Source organism: Nuphar pumila, chromosome 16 (genome assembly GCF_984573655.1).
Source record: "Nuphar pumila chromosome 16, dmNupPumi1.hap1.1, whole genome shotgun sequence".
Taxonomy (NCBI): Eukaryota; Viridiplantae; Streptophyta; class Magnoliopsida; order Nymphaeales; family Nymphaeaceae; genus Nuphar; species Nuphar pumila.
In genome coordinates this window covers 69,157,465-69,175,780 of record NC_143264.1, presented here as the reverse complement: position 1 = coordinate 69,175,780, position 18,316 = coordinate 69,157,465, and the positions used below count along the sequence as shown (strand labels likewise).

Genomic DNA, 18,316 nt, shown 5'->3' with positions numbered 1-18,316 from the left:
TGAGTTTGAAGATTGTCTTCTACTAAACGTTGCAGTGAAGATGTTAAGAGCCTAACTCTCATTCCGAACAATCGATGAGTGCTTGACTTCTCACAGCTCAATTCCATTTTGATTCGGCATGAGCGTTCACTACTCGCTATTCTTTTGGTGCCGCACCTTCCAAAATGATCGACTTCAACTACCGCACTTGAGGAGAACTTCTGCTGCAGCAGGAGGCCTTTCATAATTGATTCCAGGCGAAGGGAGGCTTCTCGGTTAGAGACCGCCTACCGCCAGGAGCAGTGAAGGCTGATCGCCTTTGAATATGTGCAATAGCTGTGGAGGCTTCCACCGGCTCAGGATCGACATGATCCTTTGCTTGTTGACACAATCTACCTGTTCGTCAGAGCATTTGTGCTGCAACAGTAGCTGCAGCCTCTGCTGAGCCGCCTAGCCGCAACACCGCACTTCAGCCTTGCTCACACGACATCAGCTGCCGCTTCTTCGCTGAGCAACGCTCAATCACCATACGTTCTAGGGCTACGCTCTCTGCGCAACAACAGAGCGTCACCTTCAGCTACAACGAACACACAACGCTTAGTGCGCCACAACATTCGCTCACCACATGCACCGCAGCATTCGCTCACCGCACGCGCCGCAGCATTCACTCACCGCACGCGCCACAATATTCGCTCACCGCAGCACGCGCAACCTCCTCTCCCATGCGTGCATCACCCCTGCAGCGCACTATCATGCACCGCGACCGACTGCGTGCGCAATGCCTTCTGCAACTCGCCTTCGTGCCGCGTCTCACCTGCGCAGTCTCTTGCTTCACGCCCTTGCCGCGCCACATCCAACGTGTGCAACTTCAGTGAGAGACTTTATCCTGCCGTTGCTGCAGCACTTCCACCTGCAGCCTGATCACAGTGCTTTGCAACTGTGAACCTCCCTTGTCTGAATGCTTTATGTGAACTACCTATGTGAGACAAAAGTTTGAGCCAAAGGCTGAGTGTAGTCTAACTAGGCAACAACCTCCCTTGTAAATCGCGTGTGTGAGGCGATTCCACTTTACTTTGTTTTTTTTAAAGAACTTGTATCCTAGCCACGGGCTAGACAAAACCCTTTCTAGACTTGTAATATTGTAGTGGTATAGTAAAGCTCAATCACAAGCACACACTTCACGAGTGGCGCCAAATACAAGATCGAAAAATAGAGAAGAGCTTAGAAGAATAGCTCAACAACTCCAAACTTCCACGCTAGAAGATTGTAGAGACCAAAAGTGTCATCATCCACAAAAGCTGAGTATAGAGCAATGGCCACCACCACCATGGAGATTGTGTGGCTCAAACAACTAATTACAAATATGGGAGTTCATCTTCAGAATCCTACGAGATTATGTTGCGACAACAAGAGTTCTATATACATTGCTCGCAATCACACATTTCATGAATGAACTAAGCATATAAAAATGGACTGCCACTTTGTTCGTGAAGAGTACTTAAAGAAGACGATTGACCTCCCGTATGTGACATCAAAATATCAACTTGCTGATTTCTTCACCAAGGCTCTTTGTTCACCAAGATTTAATTTTCTTCTTGACAAACTTTCAGTGATTCCTCTGTATGTTTGAGGGGGACTGTTAGAAATTAATGTTGTACATATGTATATACTTAAATATATATATGTATATATATATATGTGCATATATATACATACTCTTCATAATCTACTTATGTAAGAGTATATATATATATATATATATATATATATATATATATATATATATATATATATATATATATATATATATATATATATATATACAACAACAACAACAACAACAACAACTACGCCTTCATCCCAAAACAATTGGGGTCAGCGATATGAACCAAAAAAGAAATTCATTTTGGGTCTTCCACATGAATCCTTTTCCTCCAATCATTTCTATCCAACGCCATGTCCTCGGTGAGGTTCAAAGCATTCATATCCTTTCCTATCATCTCCATCCAAGTCTTCCTAGGCCTACCCCGACCTCTTTTAACTAATATATTTTCCCATTTCTCCAACCTTCTAACTGGAGCATCATTAGGCCTTCGCCGAATATGTCCAAACCACCGTAAACGATTCTCTCGCATCTTATTTTCAATGGGTGCAACACCTACCTTCTTACGTATCTCTTCGTTCCGAATCTTATCTTTTATTGTATTTCCACACATCCATCTAAGCATCCGCATCTCAGCTACACTCATTTTTTGAATATGATGTCTCTTGGCAGCCCAACATTCCGTACCATATAGTAAAGCGGGTCTAATAGTCGTCCTATAAAACTTTCCCTTCAACCGCAATGGCATTCTACGATCGCACAGCACTCCAGTAGCACTTTTCCATTTCATCCACCCAACCTTTATCCTATGATTTACATCTCCATCAATTTCTCCATACTTTTGAATGATGGATCCCAAATATTTGAAATAATCATTCACCGGTATATCTTGCTCACCAAGCTTCACTACACTCCCATCACTACTCCGTTGCTTACTAAACCGACATTCCATATATTCAGTCTTACTCTTACTCAACTTAAAACCTCTAGCTTCCAATGTCTGTCTCCATAATTCTAACTTAGCATTAACCCCAGCTCTAGACTCATCAATCAAAACAATATCATCAGCAAACAACATACACCACGGTACATTTTCTTGAATTGATCTCGTAAGCACATCCATCACTATCGCAAATAGGAAAGGGCTTAAAGCAGATCCTTGATGTAACCCAACCGTTATCGGAAAATTGGTTGTCACCCCTCCACAAGTGCGGACATTGGTTACTACTCCTTCATACATATCTTTAATTATACTAATGTACTTGAGAGAAACACCTTTTTTCATCATTGTCCACCAGAGAACGTCCCTAGGTACTCTATCGTATGCCTTCTCTAAATCAATAAAAACCATATGCAAATCTTTGTTCCTCTCTCTATATCTTTCAATAAGTTGTCTAAGAAGATGTATAGCTTCCATAGTTGATCTTCCAGGCATAAAACCAAATTGATTCTCCGATATCATGACAACCTTCCTCAACCTAGACTCAATCACCCTCTCCCAAAGTTTCATAGTATGACTCATGAGTTTTATACCACGATAGTTTGTGCAATCTTGTATATCACCCTTATTCTTATATAAAGGCACCAAAGTACTCTTCCTCCACTCATTAGGCATCTTATTTGTTCGTCAAATCAAGTTAAAAAGATTTGTCAACCATTCTAAACCTTTCTCTCCCAAGCATTTCCAAGCCTCGATAGGTATACCATCTGGGCCAACTGCCCTTCTTGATTTCATTTTCTTCAAAGCCTCTGCAATTTCTTTCTTTTGAATCTTGCGCATGAAGTCACGATTTATCTCATGAAAAGGAATGGAGAAGTCTCCAAGATCTTGAGCATGACTATCATTAAATAGCTTATCAAAATAATCTTTCCATCTCTCCTTAATCTCCTCATCTTTGACTAAAACCCTTTGCGTTTCATCTTTGATACATCTAACCATACCCAAATCCTTCGATTACCTATCTCTCATCTTTGCAAGCCTATAAATATCCTTCTCGCCTTCTTTGGTATCCAACTTGTCATAAACCTCCTTATATACCTTAGCCCTCGCGTTTCGAACAACTTTTTTAGCTTCCTTCTTTGCTATCATATACTTCTCCAAATTCTCATTATCACGACTCTTACTTAGATTTCTATAACACTCTCTTTTAACCTTAATAGCTAATTTGACATCCTCGTTCCACCATGATGTATCCTTACCTAGTGGTGCACCGCCTTTAGACTCACCCAATACCTCCTTAGCTACTTTTCTCATACCACCCGCTATCTTATTCCACATTGATTCTGAATCCTCCTCGAGACACCAATCAACTTGCTTAACTACCTGCTCTACAAACATTCCTTGTTTAGCTCCTTTCAGTGCCCACCACTTAATTCTAGGATCTATCCTATGTCTATCCCTTTTGCGGCATTGTCTAATTCTAAGATCTAAAATTAAGACTCTATGTTGTGTAGCTACACTTTCTCCTGGTATAACCTTACAATCGATGCAACAACCCCTATCTCTCTTTCTAAGTAGGAAAAAATCTATCTGACTCGTATTAACCCCACTTTTAAATGTTACTAGGTGAGACTCCCTCTTCCTAAACCAAGTGTTTGCTAAGATCATATCATAGGACAAACAAAAATCTAAAATCCTTTCTCCACTTTCATTTCTTTCTCCTATACCATAGCCTCCATGGATATTCTCAAATCCATCCCTACTAATGCCTACATGTCCATTAAGGTCACCGCCGATGAAAAGCTTTTCTCCATAAGATGTCTCTTGTACTACTCCATCTAAATCTTCCCAAAATTGATGCTTAATGGAATCATCTAAACCTACTTGAGGTGCATAAACACTAATAATATTAATAATATCCGTACCTAATACTAATTTAATAAGTAAAATTCTATCACCCTTCCTACGGACCTCAACTACACTATCTATAAACTGACGACTCATAACAATCCCTACTCCATTCCTATTCCTATTTATTCCTGTATACCAAATCTTATATCCCCAAGGTTCTATCACTTTAGCTTTCTCACCTACCCATTTGGTCTCTTGAAGACATAAAATATCAATCTTTCTCCTACACATAACATCTACTAACTCTACCAACTTACCAGTTAAAGACCCTATGTTCCAAGTGGCTAACCTAATTTTATGGTCTTGGACTAACTTCTTTACCCCCACCCGTCCAACAAAGTGAGGGAACCCTTGCCTATTTGACACCACACCCGGGCGCCGGTGTGACGCGTCGCTTCTGGGCGACGACCTAGCAACCCTTGCACATTTATCACTGCCTCCGGGCCTAGAGAGTACAGCGCGTCGCTCAGTAGGGAACGCCCCAACGAAATTCTCATATTGGTTCATTTTTATAGGATATGACAAAGTTTTTATGCTGGCTGTCACAGGCCTACCGCAACCCTCCTCCTTTATCCGGGCTTGGGACCGGCAGTGTATAACTACACAGGCGGAGTTATATATATATATATATATATATATATATATATATAGGTGGTGCCCTCTTTTAATTATTTTTGTATATTTATTTTCTTTCTTTCCTTTTATTTTTTGTTATTTTCTCTTTTTTATTGAATGTTTGAACTGAATAGCCGTTGGGCTGGCTCCCAACGACTCTATTTAGAGCCGTTGGGAGATGCCCAACAGGTACAGTCCTTCGGCATATATATATATATATTGGGCTTTTGGCCCCTTTGTAATGTGAACTTTTAGTGAAGAATTCTTTTAATAAAGATTCTACTTTTCACTTAAGTGCATTCTATGATATTGTTTGCCTTGGTGCATTGTTTGTGAGAGAATATTATTATCAAGTCATTATTTGACTTGATTAGCACTAATATTAGTGCTTCCTTTCAATTTATTCCTAACAGGGAACAAATAGAAGTGAGGGCACCATTGTGATACCTAATCCCACTTATGACGATTGGACGACTGCGACAACAAAACATCAGGTTGTAAAGCTTACTAGTGCTGCAAAATTGAGGATGAAATTGCATTATTCATATGCATAGGTGTCTCAAGCTAACATGATGATGTTGAAAGATGAGTTAAGTAACGACCCCAACTCGTACCCATAAAAAAGTAGCAATTTTTTTTAGTACGGAAACATTCCCTGAAATCCGGGGTCTTACAGTTCAAACACAACCACCACCACCACAAGAGATCTTGTACTCATCTTTCAAACCATACCAAACCCAAACTTTATTTATTGAAATGCATAGAGTCTGAGACATAAGCAAATAAAATGTAAATAAAGCAAAAAGAAGAGCCACGTTGTCCGAAGGTATTTGTCAAGCAGTCGTGTAGTTTTCTCGTGACTCTTCTAAAAAACAAGTCGCCTCACTTGGCATCTGAAACTGCAAAAAATATATAAGTAGGGGTGTCAGAATCTAAAGATTTCTGTGTACGAATTTTTCTAGTGAAACAAATAAGTAAAAAGAACACAAATAAGATTCGCGCAATATTTTAGAGAGATGCAATTATAACAAATTCATAACTCAATTAACTATTATTGCAAAAGTGTTAAACAACTCCATGCCACTCACGTATAAGAGTTCCTCATGGGTCAAGCAATCAATGAATAGGGGTCCATGATCGTAGGAATAGGACCCACACTTGATAGCCCTTGGGTATGAAACCCAACCCACAAACCCATATTTGAAAATCTAGTTGCAGAGGCTTAAAAGCACCAATGCAATGCCTATATATAAGTCGTATTACGGAGGCTTAAAAGCACAAATGGAATGCAAATATATCAACCTTATAGCAAAGGCTTAAAACACACGAAACTCTCATGTGACAGCTCAGTAAGGTGAGCAGTCACATACGACTCTAGACATGCTTAAACACTAACAGTGAAACGGATCTAACCATTCTTACATAAGAGTTCACTTGCAACAAGCATCAATACATGTAGCTATCCCCAAAATAAACTTCAAAAAAGAGGGATTATTAAATCCCTATTGGAGTAAATACCTAGATTTACTCCTCTCTCATGTATTTTTACCAGAGTTACCAGTCGAGGAAGCGGGAGCGGGAAGCGATACGGGAAGCGAGAAGTGATACGGGAAGCGAGAGCGGGAAGCGAGGCACTTTCATAAATTTAGGAAGCAGGGAAGCGTGGGACTACTTAGAAGAAAATTCCGAACCGTCTCGGAAGCGACCTAGGAAGCGAACCGAAAGCGAGGGGGAAGCGGAAAAAATAGAAAAAATGGGGAAGCGCGCTTCCCATAAAAGGGAAGTGCGCTTCCCAAAAAAGGAGGACGCTTCCCCTCACGCTTCAGAAGCGCGACGTTTCGCGCTTTCGAAGCACGCTTCCCTTTTTACCTAGGCACTTCCGGTAACTCTGTTTTTTACTAAAATATTGCATAGAATACGAATGCATGCTCCTTTCCTTATCTTAAACAAGAGAGAAACCTGTACCTTGACCGTGAATCGAAAAGAAAACAAGAACGATGGTGAAAAACGCCGGACGATCGAAGAAGGAGCCTCCTTCTTCCTCTTCCTCTCTTCTCGCTTCTCTCTTTTTCTCTTTTTTTTTCCTTCTCTTTCTCTTTCTTATTTTTTTGATCTATTTATAGAGCTCTAGATGGGCTGGAGAAGAGAGTGCAGCCCCAGATGGAACTCTCTTCTCTTTTAGAGTTCCGAAAATTTTGAAACTCTCCAAGTGTTGACTTTTTTGAAGTTTCATTTTAGTAGGCTTTCTAAAACCTTCTTAGATGCTTCTAGGTGTGTTTAAGGGCTCTACTAAGAGTCCTAAACAATTGTCAAATTAAATTTCCGGAATTACATTAAATTAATTAATTAATATTAAATAATAAATAAATTTTTAGAAGCTTCCAAAAATTATCAAATTAACTTGGGAGGCTTCTTAACATTAATTAATTCCAATTTAAAGGTTTCTAATGAATTTAAAGTTGGAAAAAATCATTGGCATGGATCTTGGATCCAGATTCAAGATCCAAATCCATCTAAAAAATCCAAATGGGTCTTGAGCTGAATCCAATCCAGATTAATATGGGTCTCGGATAGAGTCCAAATCCATATTAGTTTGGATCAAATTCATCGGATCCGGTCCGATCCAAATCCGGATTCGAACCGACAAACCGCTCAATTTTTGAAAAAATATGATTTTCGGGCCAACCGTAGCCCGAATCAATTTAAGTAAAATATCGTTACACTCAAAATTTTGAGACGCATCCAACGATATATAACTCGAATTTCGCTTCCGAAATTAGCCTGAAAATAACCCGAATTTCACTCTAATTTAAAGGTAAAAAATAAAGCTCTTCTTCACGTTTTAAGTGGCTCGTTTAGGCCTTAGCAATGAGACCTGGGCCAAGCCTAGACTCAAAAGCATCGACCTAAAATCGAGAATCTACCGATTTTTCTTCTATACTTAGTCAAATTTTTGAAAACTCACAAAATGATTAAGTGTGAAAATATGCGATATTACACAAAGAGAGGACAAATCTATATCAGAATATCTTGCTAAGACCAAGAGTTTTGTGACAATTTGGTATGATTCGGCCAGTTAGTAATGCAGTAGGCATTATCTTACCTAGGAACTATGTCACATAGACTCGGCGATGCTAAGCGACGCAATGCGGGTTCAGGTGCGACATCTGGTCCAGCGAGACACGGGCCTCGCCGCACTGGGCAAAGTCAGCCTCACCCAAACTCAAAAATGACAAAAATTAGACTTGGTCAACATTAACCAAGTCTAGTTTTGGTCTTTCTTCAAGTAATAATAATAATAATAATAATAATAATAATAATAATAATAATAATAATAATAATAATAATAATAATAATAATAATAAGAAGAAGAAGAAGAAGAAGAAGAAGAAGAAGAAGAAGAAGAAGAAGAAGAAGAAGAAGAAGAAGAAGAAGAAAAGAGGGGCAAAGGATTGACCCCCTTCTACGTTCCCTTTCGGTGACGAGGGCAAGCCCCACTATCGAGGTACCTCTCTCTCTCTCGTTCTTCCTCCTCTTCTGCTCCCTCCTGCTTATTTTTATTCGCCACCTCGTCCTCCATCACTTCCTCTGTTGTGTTTGTTAAGATAAATGTATTTGTGATGTATTTACCGAGGTATGCTTATCGGTACTTCTTTTGTATTCTTTTTGTATTTTAGGTATATCTATTAGGTATTTAGTCTTTAGACTAAGTATACTCAAAGTATACTTGTAGGGCTATAATAGATTTTTTTTTTTAGTTATTATTGAATGACTAATATTTATTTTTTTTGTATTTTATTTTTCTTTTTCTTTTGGTCAAACTGTTTTGACCAGCTAACCGTTAAGACTATGCCTAATGGCTAGTTGGAGGAGGTCCAACTAACCGTTAGGCTAGTCCCCTCTCTTTTTCTCCTTCTCACTCTCTTATATAAAGAGAGTGTCTGTGTGTGTTTAAGTGAGAGAGTGATGGGTAGATTAGGTGTGTGTATGAGTGTTTTGTAGTGAGGATAACATGTAATTTTTGTGTATATATGTTTTTTAATAAAATTATTATTTTTTTTACTTCTTGGGTCTTTCTCTTATCTATGATATGTTTGTTGTTTATATCAAATTGCATTATGTTATGACATTTGGATTTCATTTGTCTAATAGAATGCTATTTTTTATTTTTGTTGTACCTTGGATTCCGTTACTCTTCATGACAGTGTCTACACCGAGACTCTCTCTCCTTTTCCTCTCCCCTTCGTCCCCTTTATTTTATTTTATTTTTTGCAAGCATCCAGGTGTTAACTGGGTCAGACTCTGTCCTCATCCAGGTCTGATTGACCTGGACTGTTTTAGACCCAAGTCCGATTCAGACTTGGGTCAAAGTAACCCAGATCTGAATCCTGGACCTATTCTGACCCAATCAGACTCAGTCCTGCATCAAAGCAGAACCAAGTCTGAATTAGACCTGGGTCTATTGGGTCTGCCTTGACTCAGTCTGATTCAGACCTGGGTCAAAGCAAACCCAAGTTTGAATCAGTGTAGGTCTGTTTTGAGTCTTTTGACTTAAGATTTAAACCTAGATCAAAGTAGACCCTGGTCTGTCCAATATATATCTATATCTAGAACCAAGTCTGAATTAGACCTGGGTCTATTGGGTCTGCCTTGACTCAGTCTGATTCAGACCTGGGTCAAAGCAAACCCAAGTTTGAATCAGTGTAGGTTTGTTTTGAGTCTTTTGACTTAAGATTTAAACCTAGATCAAAGTAGACCCTGGTCTGTCCAATATATATATATATATTTGTACCCAAGTTTTTTGAAAATGCCATATCGCCGCACCCATACCTATGTGGCATAGTTTAGGAGGTGTTTGATAAATGCTATGGCAATTATTCCAGTTTTATTCCTTCAAGGAAATCCATCCTCTCCTTTAGCAACATGACTGACTTTTTGTTTTCTAGTAAAAAGAACATGGGATGCAACTCAAATGACAACAAATATGTTTTGTTTTCCCACTAGTGTACATCCTGTTGAGGAGGTTAAGGATGAGGAAGAAGCAATCTCGACAATTGGAAAAGGAGATCTTATAATGCTTATATGTAACTTCTAAAGTCACTCTAGTGCAGGAAGCATGGGTCATGGTTTTGCTGATGAAAAAAGAAGAGGGGGCCTCCATGCAGTTAATGCTATTAGCAATGTTGTAGAAATTGTATTGTATAATTTGATACAATCTATCAGGCCCTAAAGTCAATTGTGCAGCGGGCATATTGTCTAATCATCATTATCGGGTTGTATCAACTTGTATGCAATAAAAGTCTATATTGTGTTGAATCATATGGTACACTATGCATCAACTGAAAAGTAGCATATGACAACTTTTGAGGGTTTTTTTTTTGTCCAAAAGGTGTCATTTTAGCCCTCATTTTCACACCCAAACCTAAAAAAAAACCTTCTCTATCAATTTGCATCAAATTATTATATAAAGTTGGGGATTTGCTTGAAATAATGCCCTAGAAGTTGTTTTTGTGAGACATCTTGATGCAGACGGTCGGGTTCCATGGTGGACAGCGTTAGTGCGTGCAAGAACAAGCATTGGCTGTAACATGATCGACACAAAAAACAAACCTCCATCAGCATTTCCGGTCAATAGGTGTAGCAACACCCTACTAACACACGGTTAGGATGGAAGGAACCAGCCAAGGGTTTCACACTCATCAGCTCCAGCATCGACCGACCAAAGAATGCGCAAACGAGTAGCACACGGCTGTGAGGTCGAACCGGACTGGTTTAGCCCGCTGTTCATTGTGTATCACTCACTCTCTTTCTCTCTTGTCTCTCTCTCAAAGAAGCACACAAAGAAAAGATAGTTTTCAAAAATTTCATTTCATAACTCGTCTTTTGCTTTGTTACATAGGGTTTAAATAGGAAGACGTTGGAAGCTCCCAACGTCTTCCAACCTATCTAACAACTATACTATTAAATAACAAAATTTAAACTAACTACTTAGTATTAAATACTATTTAAAAAAACCTACACAAGACAAAACCTACCTACTTGCATTTAAATACAAATGCCTACTTACCTACTACCTTATTTTAAGGAACACCTACCTGCTAGCATTTAAAACAAGGGAAGACGTTGGGGAGGAGGAGAGCTCCCAACGTCTACCCTCTCCTTGGCATTTAAGACAACCCTAACGGGATCCAATATTAGTTTGGTCTAGACCCGCCAAGGCTGGATCCAACTAAGATTGGATTTGACTAAAATAAAATTACACAGAAAACATAAAAAATTACAGAAAATTCAGAATAAATCCTAATAAATCTTAATCATTATTCTCTAAAGGCCCTGGTGTTGGCACATAAATTGAGGTAGTGCTATTTTTGTACAAGGATATCCCTAAACTAACCTTTAAGTGCCTCCTTCAACCTAAGGAATGTTAGATTGATGCAATTAGAGGTCAAGTCTTTGTTGTTGAAGGTCGAAGGTAGAAGATAACCCTAAGGCTCAAAGTTGTGAGGTAAGAGGTTCGATTTACAGTATTTTAAGTCTTTTTTCTTATAAATCTCTTTCTTTCCTTATTTCATTTTTATTTTTCTTTTTTCCTAAATAGAGATGTAAAAGAATCAAATTTGGTTTGGATATAAGCGTAGTCACAAATATCGGCATCGGCTACCAAACACAACTAGACAATGAGACAACTAGACTGGTTCAGTGTTGTTGGATAACTGACTCAAACCCATACTGTTTACCACCTCTCTCTAATCTCTATCCTTTATTCTTCTTCTTTCACCAATGTTAATGGTTTATTTCTCAAAATTTTTACATGCTCATATAAATTATTCATTATTTTGGGACTTTTGAGTTAGGTTGACTGATGGGTGGAGAAAGAGATCAATATAAAAATGAACCAGTGAGACAATATTGCAAATTGCTTGAGCTTGAGTCTAAAAAGAGATTATTACTGTTTTGTCTTTTTTGTGGGCTTGTTATTCATGGTGGATTGTGTATTTAAATGCCATGTTGTAGGCCAAAACAATTATGCATGATGATGTACCTCTACTCATATTTCGATCAATGTTCATGTTGATATTGTTGTTAGCTTAGGAGAAATTGATAGAAGAAGGGTGAATCCACTGCCAAAGGTTATCCCAAAATTTGAAGATGAAATGCTCGATTAAGATGACTCATTTTCACCACCAAAGTTCCCGACCTTATGAGGAAGCAATAAAGAGAATTAGAAATGAAATGTTGAAGATTGCATGCCAATATTTTGGAAGTAGTCTAGCTGCTGTAAACCTAATGTGTTTTATTAAAAAAATTTACGTAATCATGTACTGTGATTAGGTATGGGCAACCGGCCCGCCATGTGCCAGGTTTGGGCCCTGATTTTAGGCCCGGGCCGAAACCCGGCCCGTTATATGTGTGGGCCGGGTTCGGGCCGGCCCGCGAGCTACAGGGCCAGCCCAATGGGCCTGAGTTATTTATTATTATTTTTTAATATTATACAATTTTTAAAAATTAACTATTATATAGTAACTTGGATAACCCGAGCCTGTTAAAAACTGGGCCAAAACCCAGCCCATTAGGAAATGGCCTGGTCCATTAGTGGGCCGGGCCGGCCCGATGCCCACCCCTAACTGTGATATGACCTTATAATTATGTAATATTTTGTTTTAACTATTTGTAATTGTGTTTCTTTGTGTATTTATTCATGTCAAATTTTTTGTTGGTATATGATTTTTGTTTTATAATTTGTTAGTTGTTCCTTTTGCTTTTGAACAATATGCACTTCTCTTTTCCCTCAGAAAAAGAAAAAAACTATCTTGAACATATAGAAGCAATTTCGCTATGTCAGCTTTCGAGACTTGGCAATACAGAAACCTTGGTGTGTTTCAAGTTTAGAAAAATATTGTTCTATTGGGAATAAGGGAAAAAATCTCATATACGTAACTATGGGGTTAACTTGGTATGGTCGTTAGATATTTTTTTTGAGGTGTGGCAAAAGTTCAGAAGACGTGGAAAGTGTGAACACTATGGTGTTTATATTCATTATGACTAGAAGTTTGGTGGTTTTGAAAATTTCCTTGCTTATATCGTGCTTTCTGGCTACTTTTTTTTTATGTTATCAGATTTTCATGAACCTCTGTTATCTTTATATATCTGAAAAATATTTTTATCTGTTAGCTGAGACTGTTTCTTATTCTGGGCATGACTCTTGTTTGGGTTTAAATATTAATGAATGGATTTTTGGGAATCATAAAACTAGTTCCTTATAGATAGGAAAACGAGTTTGATAATAACAATGATAATGTGATTAATATGATTAGCTGGAAATATATTTTATTTCTTCTCATGTTGATTCTATTTTTCTATGATAATTAAATTTTATTGCAAAGTTTACTAGTGCAGGATCTAAATTATTATTACATGAATTACCTTCTATATTGGATGGATCGGCGATGGAGAAAGCTCAAAAGCAAGATGACTCACTAGCTACTCCAGCACCTAAGGTACTGTGGACATCTATGCCACTTAGAATCAGCACTAGTTTTATTCAGTATGTGAGGTAGGGTTATTATCTCTATCATAGAATTCTTCATAATTCATCTTCTTGTACCAAGTCTAGAATAGAATTTCATTTGTGAACCTTCTTTTTTTTACTCGAGAGTCTTTTGTGAACCTTCAAAAAAGACCTATTTAAGTATTCAATGCAGCTCATGGAACTTGCAAAATGTATGTAAACCTCTTTAAACATTCTCACACTTGTAAAAGAGCAATTTATTTGTTTCTTTCTACATTGTAAAATGCAACTTGTTCTATCTTTATTTGCATTCTTGTGTGCGTACATACATTTATTGACACATGTCTACCATAAAATTTAGCAATATTTTCGAGTTTATTGCATTTAAAGCCATTTTGAATAAAAATTTGAAAATACCACGTTAATCAAAAGTAGTTCAAAGTTTTAATTTTTCAATGCTCAGATTTTTCTATTGCACTTCTTTTTTATTTTTCTGTAGGAAAAACATTGGCATTAGTGATTACAACATAAACATAGAACACACTTGCATTCAGACAGACACAGAAAGACAGAAACAATCCTATGTGTATCCCTTTTATGTCAATTTATACACAAGTTAGGACATAGCCCAATTTGGATCTTAGCAATCAATTGGGTTTCAACCATAGCATAAAATCTCTTGAAAATTTGGGTCATTAATTTATGTTTTTCTTGAAAAAATGCCGGTAATTCATTTCTATTTTTCATAACATATAGCCAAGGATATCTTCCTACAATCATTTATAAAGGTGACAAATATGAGAACCTTAGACAAAATAGGTGAGGGGCTCCAAACATCAAAATGTACAAGATCAAAATGACAAAGATTATACCTCTCTACAACTAAAAAGGAGATCATGATTCTTAGCTAACTTACAAGTCATTGCGACATTTGACTTTACTAGAAACAGATAACCTTGATTCCTTAATCAAACTAGATGACAAAACATGCTGTAATCTAGAGGTAGAAAGGTGGTCCAGCTGCTGATACCTTAAGGATTAATCAAAACGTTTGCACCAAAATTGGTATCTACACTCACTATTGTCCAAGTGATTCAAAAAAGAGATCTGACCTCTTTTATTGCCAGTCTTAATCGTCCTCCTGGAAGATCAATCCTACACATAGCATCCGTCTTGAGTTTGAAGATGAGTGTTGAAATAAGTACAACTGTGTATTATGTTTTGTTGTACATTGCATTTTTCGAGGGGTGTTTTAGGTTCTTTTACTCTTTGGGATATTTGGTCCTCTTTTATATTTATCTGCACCCTTTTAGTCTAGGACTTTATAACGGCATGTCTTCTATTTTTCTTTATGTATCGTATGTCCTTAATGCAAATTAGGACCTGATAGTTTTGAACCTGCACCCATTGCACCTGCTAACCACAAGAACTTTAAATTAATCAGGTACAGTCAGAGGAATCATGGCTATCCTTCGAACAGGATGCCTTAGTCTTGCATAACAAGGTATTTCTGTGAACTCGACTTTTTATTGACATTATTGTTCATGTATTCCTCTTGACAACAAGTGTAGGTCCGAGCATTTGCAGGGTGGCCAGGTACAAGAACCAAAGTCCAAGTGCTTGACAACAATCAACAAATTAACACTATAGATCTCAAGATCATTACTACTCGAGTTGGTATCCCTGATAATGACAGAACCAAATCTCAACATGATGAATCATGCATATTTTTTGATGGGGAAGCCTTGGTGTTTCCCTGTGCAAATGATTCTCTATTGCAGGTAAGGTTGCATTTTGTAGTTCATGACCGTGTCTTTTAGTTGGCATTAGATGGATTATGTTCCCTCATTTTTTTGTATATGAGCCAGGTTTTGGAACTACAGCTTCCTGGAAAGAAGATTGTGACTGCAAGGGATTTTTGGAATGGTTTACGGGGTCAGAAACTATTCATGTCTCCATAGCGAAGCCTTCATCATATCTCTTGGCCGATGAATTTGATATTCACTTGTAATGCAAATTATGAAATGAATATGATCATATTCACTTGTAGTTCGGTGCATGCTAATATTTCCTTTTTTTAATAAATTCATTATTCTCACGAAGTTGAATCTTCTTAGCATGTTTATTGATTGCGTCTTTGTAAAGAATCACTGAAGAATTTGGTATTTTTTTTGGTTAAAAAGTTTAATTTTTACCGTGCTGAGCATAATTGTGATTTAAAAGAAATTTTTGAATTGTCAAGCCATTTTCACAAAACATCGATGAACAGGAAAATAATTATTAAAAAATGAAAAAACCCGCTGCTCTTCTACCTGAATTACACCAAACAATTGTTTATAGACCTGAACCAATTTAACTTGAAACCGTTCTACCCCACACATTATAGACCAACCCTACATCCAAATGGAACCCAACCAGACCTATTAAGGGCACGATTGAAAGTGAGAAAGATGTATTAAAAGTGATACAAGGTGGGAAAACCGTATGTCTATACAAGAGACTTTTTCGAGAGTTTTTTCTAAAACCTATATTTTTAAAATATTCCTCCATGAGGGGAGGAGGATAATGTTTCATAACAAGATAAAATGATGATTTACACTTCCCATCACTCATCTTCCCACCACCACCCACCTCCTGGAAAAATGCCATCCCCACCATCCATCATCACCCACCTGAAAAACATCGAAGAAGCCCCACCACCACCACTAAGTGAATTTTTTCTCATGATACCCAAAGTAAAAAATTTCATTTAAAAAAAATTCTCATATCAAAAGTTCTCACAGGATTTTTTTTCTGAGTTTTTCTTGCTTCCGAACGTGCCCTAAAGGATTCACCTGATATCTACATTAAGAAAACTAGATCTAGAACAAAAAAACGAATATGATTCATATGGGTGCAAGTTTGAATCTAAATTTTAGTCCAAATTCAAACATGATGCTTTAGAACACAGCGCTCAAACCTGATACAAGCTGAATCATTGGCGCCTCTAGTAAAAGGATGCTGCGGTCTACCACTATTCAAGAATTATCCGAAGTCCAAACACAACCATAAGGGTGCTGACCCAATCACAAGGGTAAAGCAGGCTGGTCAGTGTGATTGCCTTTCATGGCCAACCAGATAGCTAATGCAGTCCATATCCTACACAGGGCCAAAAAATGTGCATAGAGAGCCTCAATCTTTTATCCCCCCAAGAACTAAGGCAAGAGCTACAACAGCTTAAGGAAAAAGCTGAAGTAGAGGCACGAAAATTTTATACATAAAAGTGCACTTTTTGCAATGAGGGAAAAAAATAGTATGTCTGTCTATGCAACACTGGTAAAGTGATGAGAGCCTCAAACTTGATTGTGCGTATGGTGGACCAAAATTTGGGGCCTAAGCTCATGCTGACATTTAGGCTAGCTCCGATTAAATCAGATCCGTTAATACTTATTATGGAAAATGACCGTACTATACGGAAAAAATAACATGTTTTCCTAAAAAACCCACAATTTGCTAAAATCCGCTTGATGACCAAAACCTCAAATAGCCAACTTCGGTAGGACCTTTTTACCTTTCGCATGTGCGAAACTCATGAAGTTCGTGTGATTCCTTTTGCTCGTCGGGTATCCCAAACTCCCACTCAAAAGGAGTTCCACATGTTTTTTTTACATCATGAAGCACACAAAAAAATTATTTTTTGCTGTGAATGTCCCGAATTTCTTTTACATTGCATATATTCGTCATTGTTTGCAATAATTTATTACGATTTTTCAAAAACCATAATTCTGCTTATTTCATTTTATTTTGAGCATTCATTTCATGTTTATATGAACAAAAATTTATTGTTTAAATATTTTACATATATTTGTCATTGTTCACAACAATTTATTATGGATTTCTCAAAAATCATACAACAACAACAACAACAACAACAACAACAACAACAACAACAACAACAACAACAACTACGCCTTCATCCCAAAACAATTGGGGTCAGCGATATGAACCAAAAAAGAAAATCATTCTGGGTCTTCTCAAAAATCATAATTTCACAAAATTGTTTTCGAAAGTCGTGAATAAAGAAAAACACTAATTTTTTGTTGCGAATGTCCCAAATTTCTTTTACATCATATATATTCATCATTATTCATATTAATTTATTATGGATTTCTCAAAAATTACAATTTCATAAGTTCACAAAACCTTTTTCAAAAGTTGTGAATGAGGAAAAATACCTTATTTTTGTTGCAAAGGTCCTGAATTTCCTCTACATCGCATACATTCATCATTGTTCTCAATAATTTATTGCAAATTTTTCAAAAATTGCAATTCCATAAGTTCACAAAACTGTTTTCAAAAGTCATAAATGAGGAAAAATAATTATTTTTTGTTGTGAATGTCCTGAATTTTCTTCACATCGCACATATTCGTCATTGTTCATAATAATTTATTATGGATTTCTCAAAAATCGCAATCCATAAGTTCACAAAACTGTTTTCAAAAGTTGCAAATGAGGAAAAAACACTTAAGTTTTGTCGCAAATGTCCTAAATTTTCTTTACATCGCATATATTCGTCATTGTTTGCAATAATTGATTGCAGATTTCTCAAAAATAACAATTCCATAAGTTCACAAAACTGTTTTTGAAAATTGCAAATAAGAAAAAAACACTTAATTTTTATTGCGAATATCCTGAATTTCCTTACATAACATATATTTGTCATTGTTGGAAATAGATTAATGCAGATTTCCCCAAAATTGCAATTCCATAAGTTCGCAA

At 37.2% G+C, this 18,316-nt stretch overlaps 1 protein-coding gene across 3 annotated transcripts in view; it reads left to right on the top strand.

Moving 5' to 3' along the window:
• Positions 1-15,659, top strand: part of PDE194 (formyltransferase) — an 89,143-nt gene extending 73,484 nt beyond the window's left edge. For 2 of the 3 annotated variants that reach the window (XM_089990709.1, XM_089990708.1), the window contains 4 exons: positions 13,446-13,546; positions 15,002-15,061; positions 15,129-15,338; positions 15,426-15,659. In XM_089990709.1, coding sequence (XP_089846835.1) covers positions 13,446-13,546; positions 15,002-15,061; positions 15,129-15,338; positions 15,426-15,518 — 464 coding nt within the window. In that variant the 3' untranslated portion in view covers positions 15,519-15,659. The remainder of the gene's footprint in view (positions 1-13,445; positions 13,547-15,001; positions 15,062-15,128; positions 15,339-15,425) is intronic. The other variant, XR_016428197.1, reaches the window with a different exon arrangement.
• Positions 15,660-18,316: the final 2,657 nt, after the last annotated feature.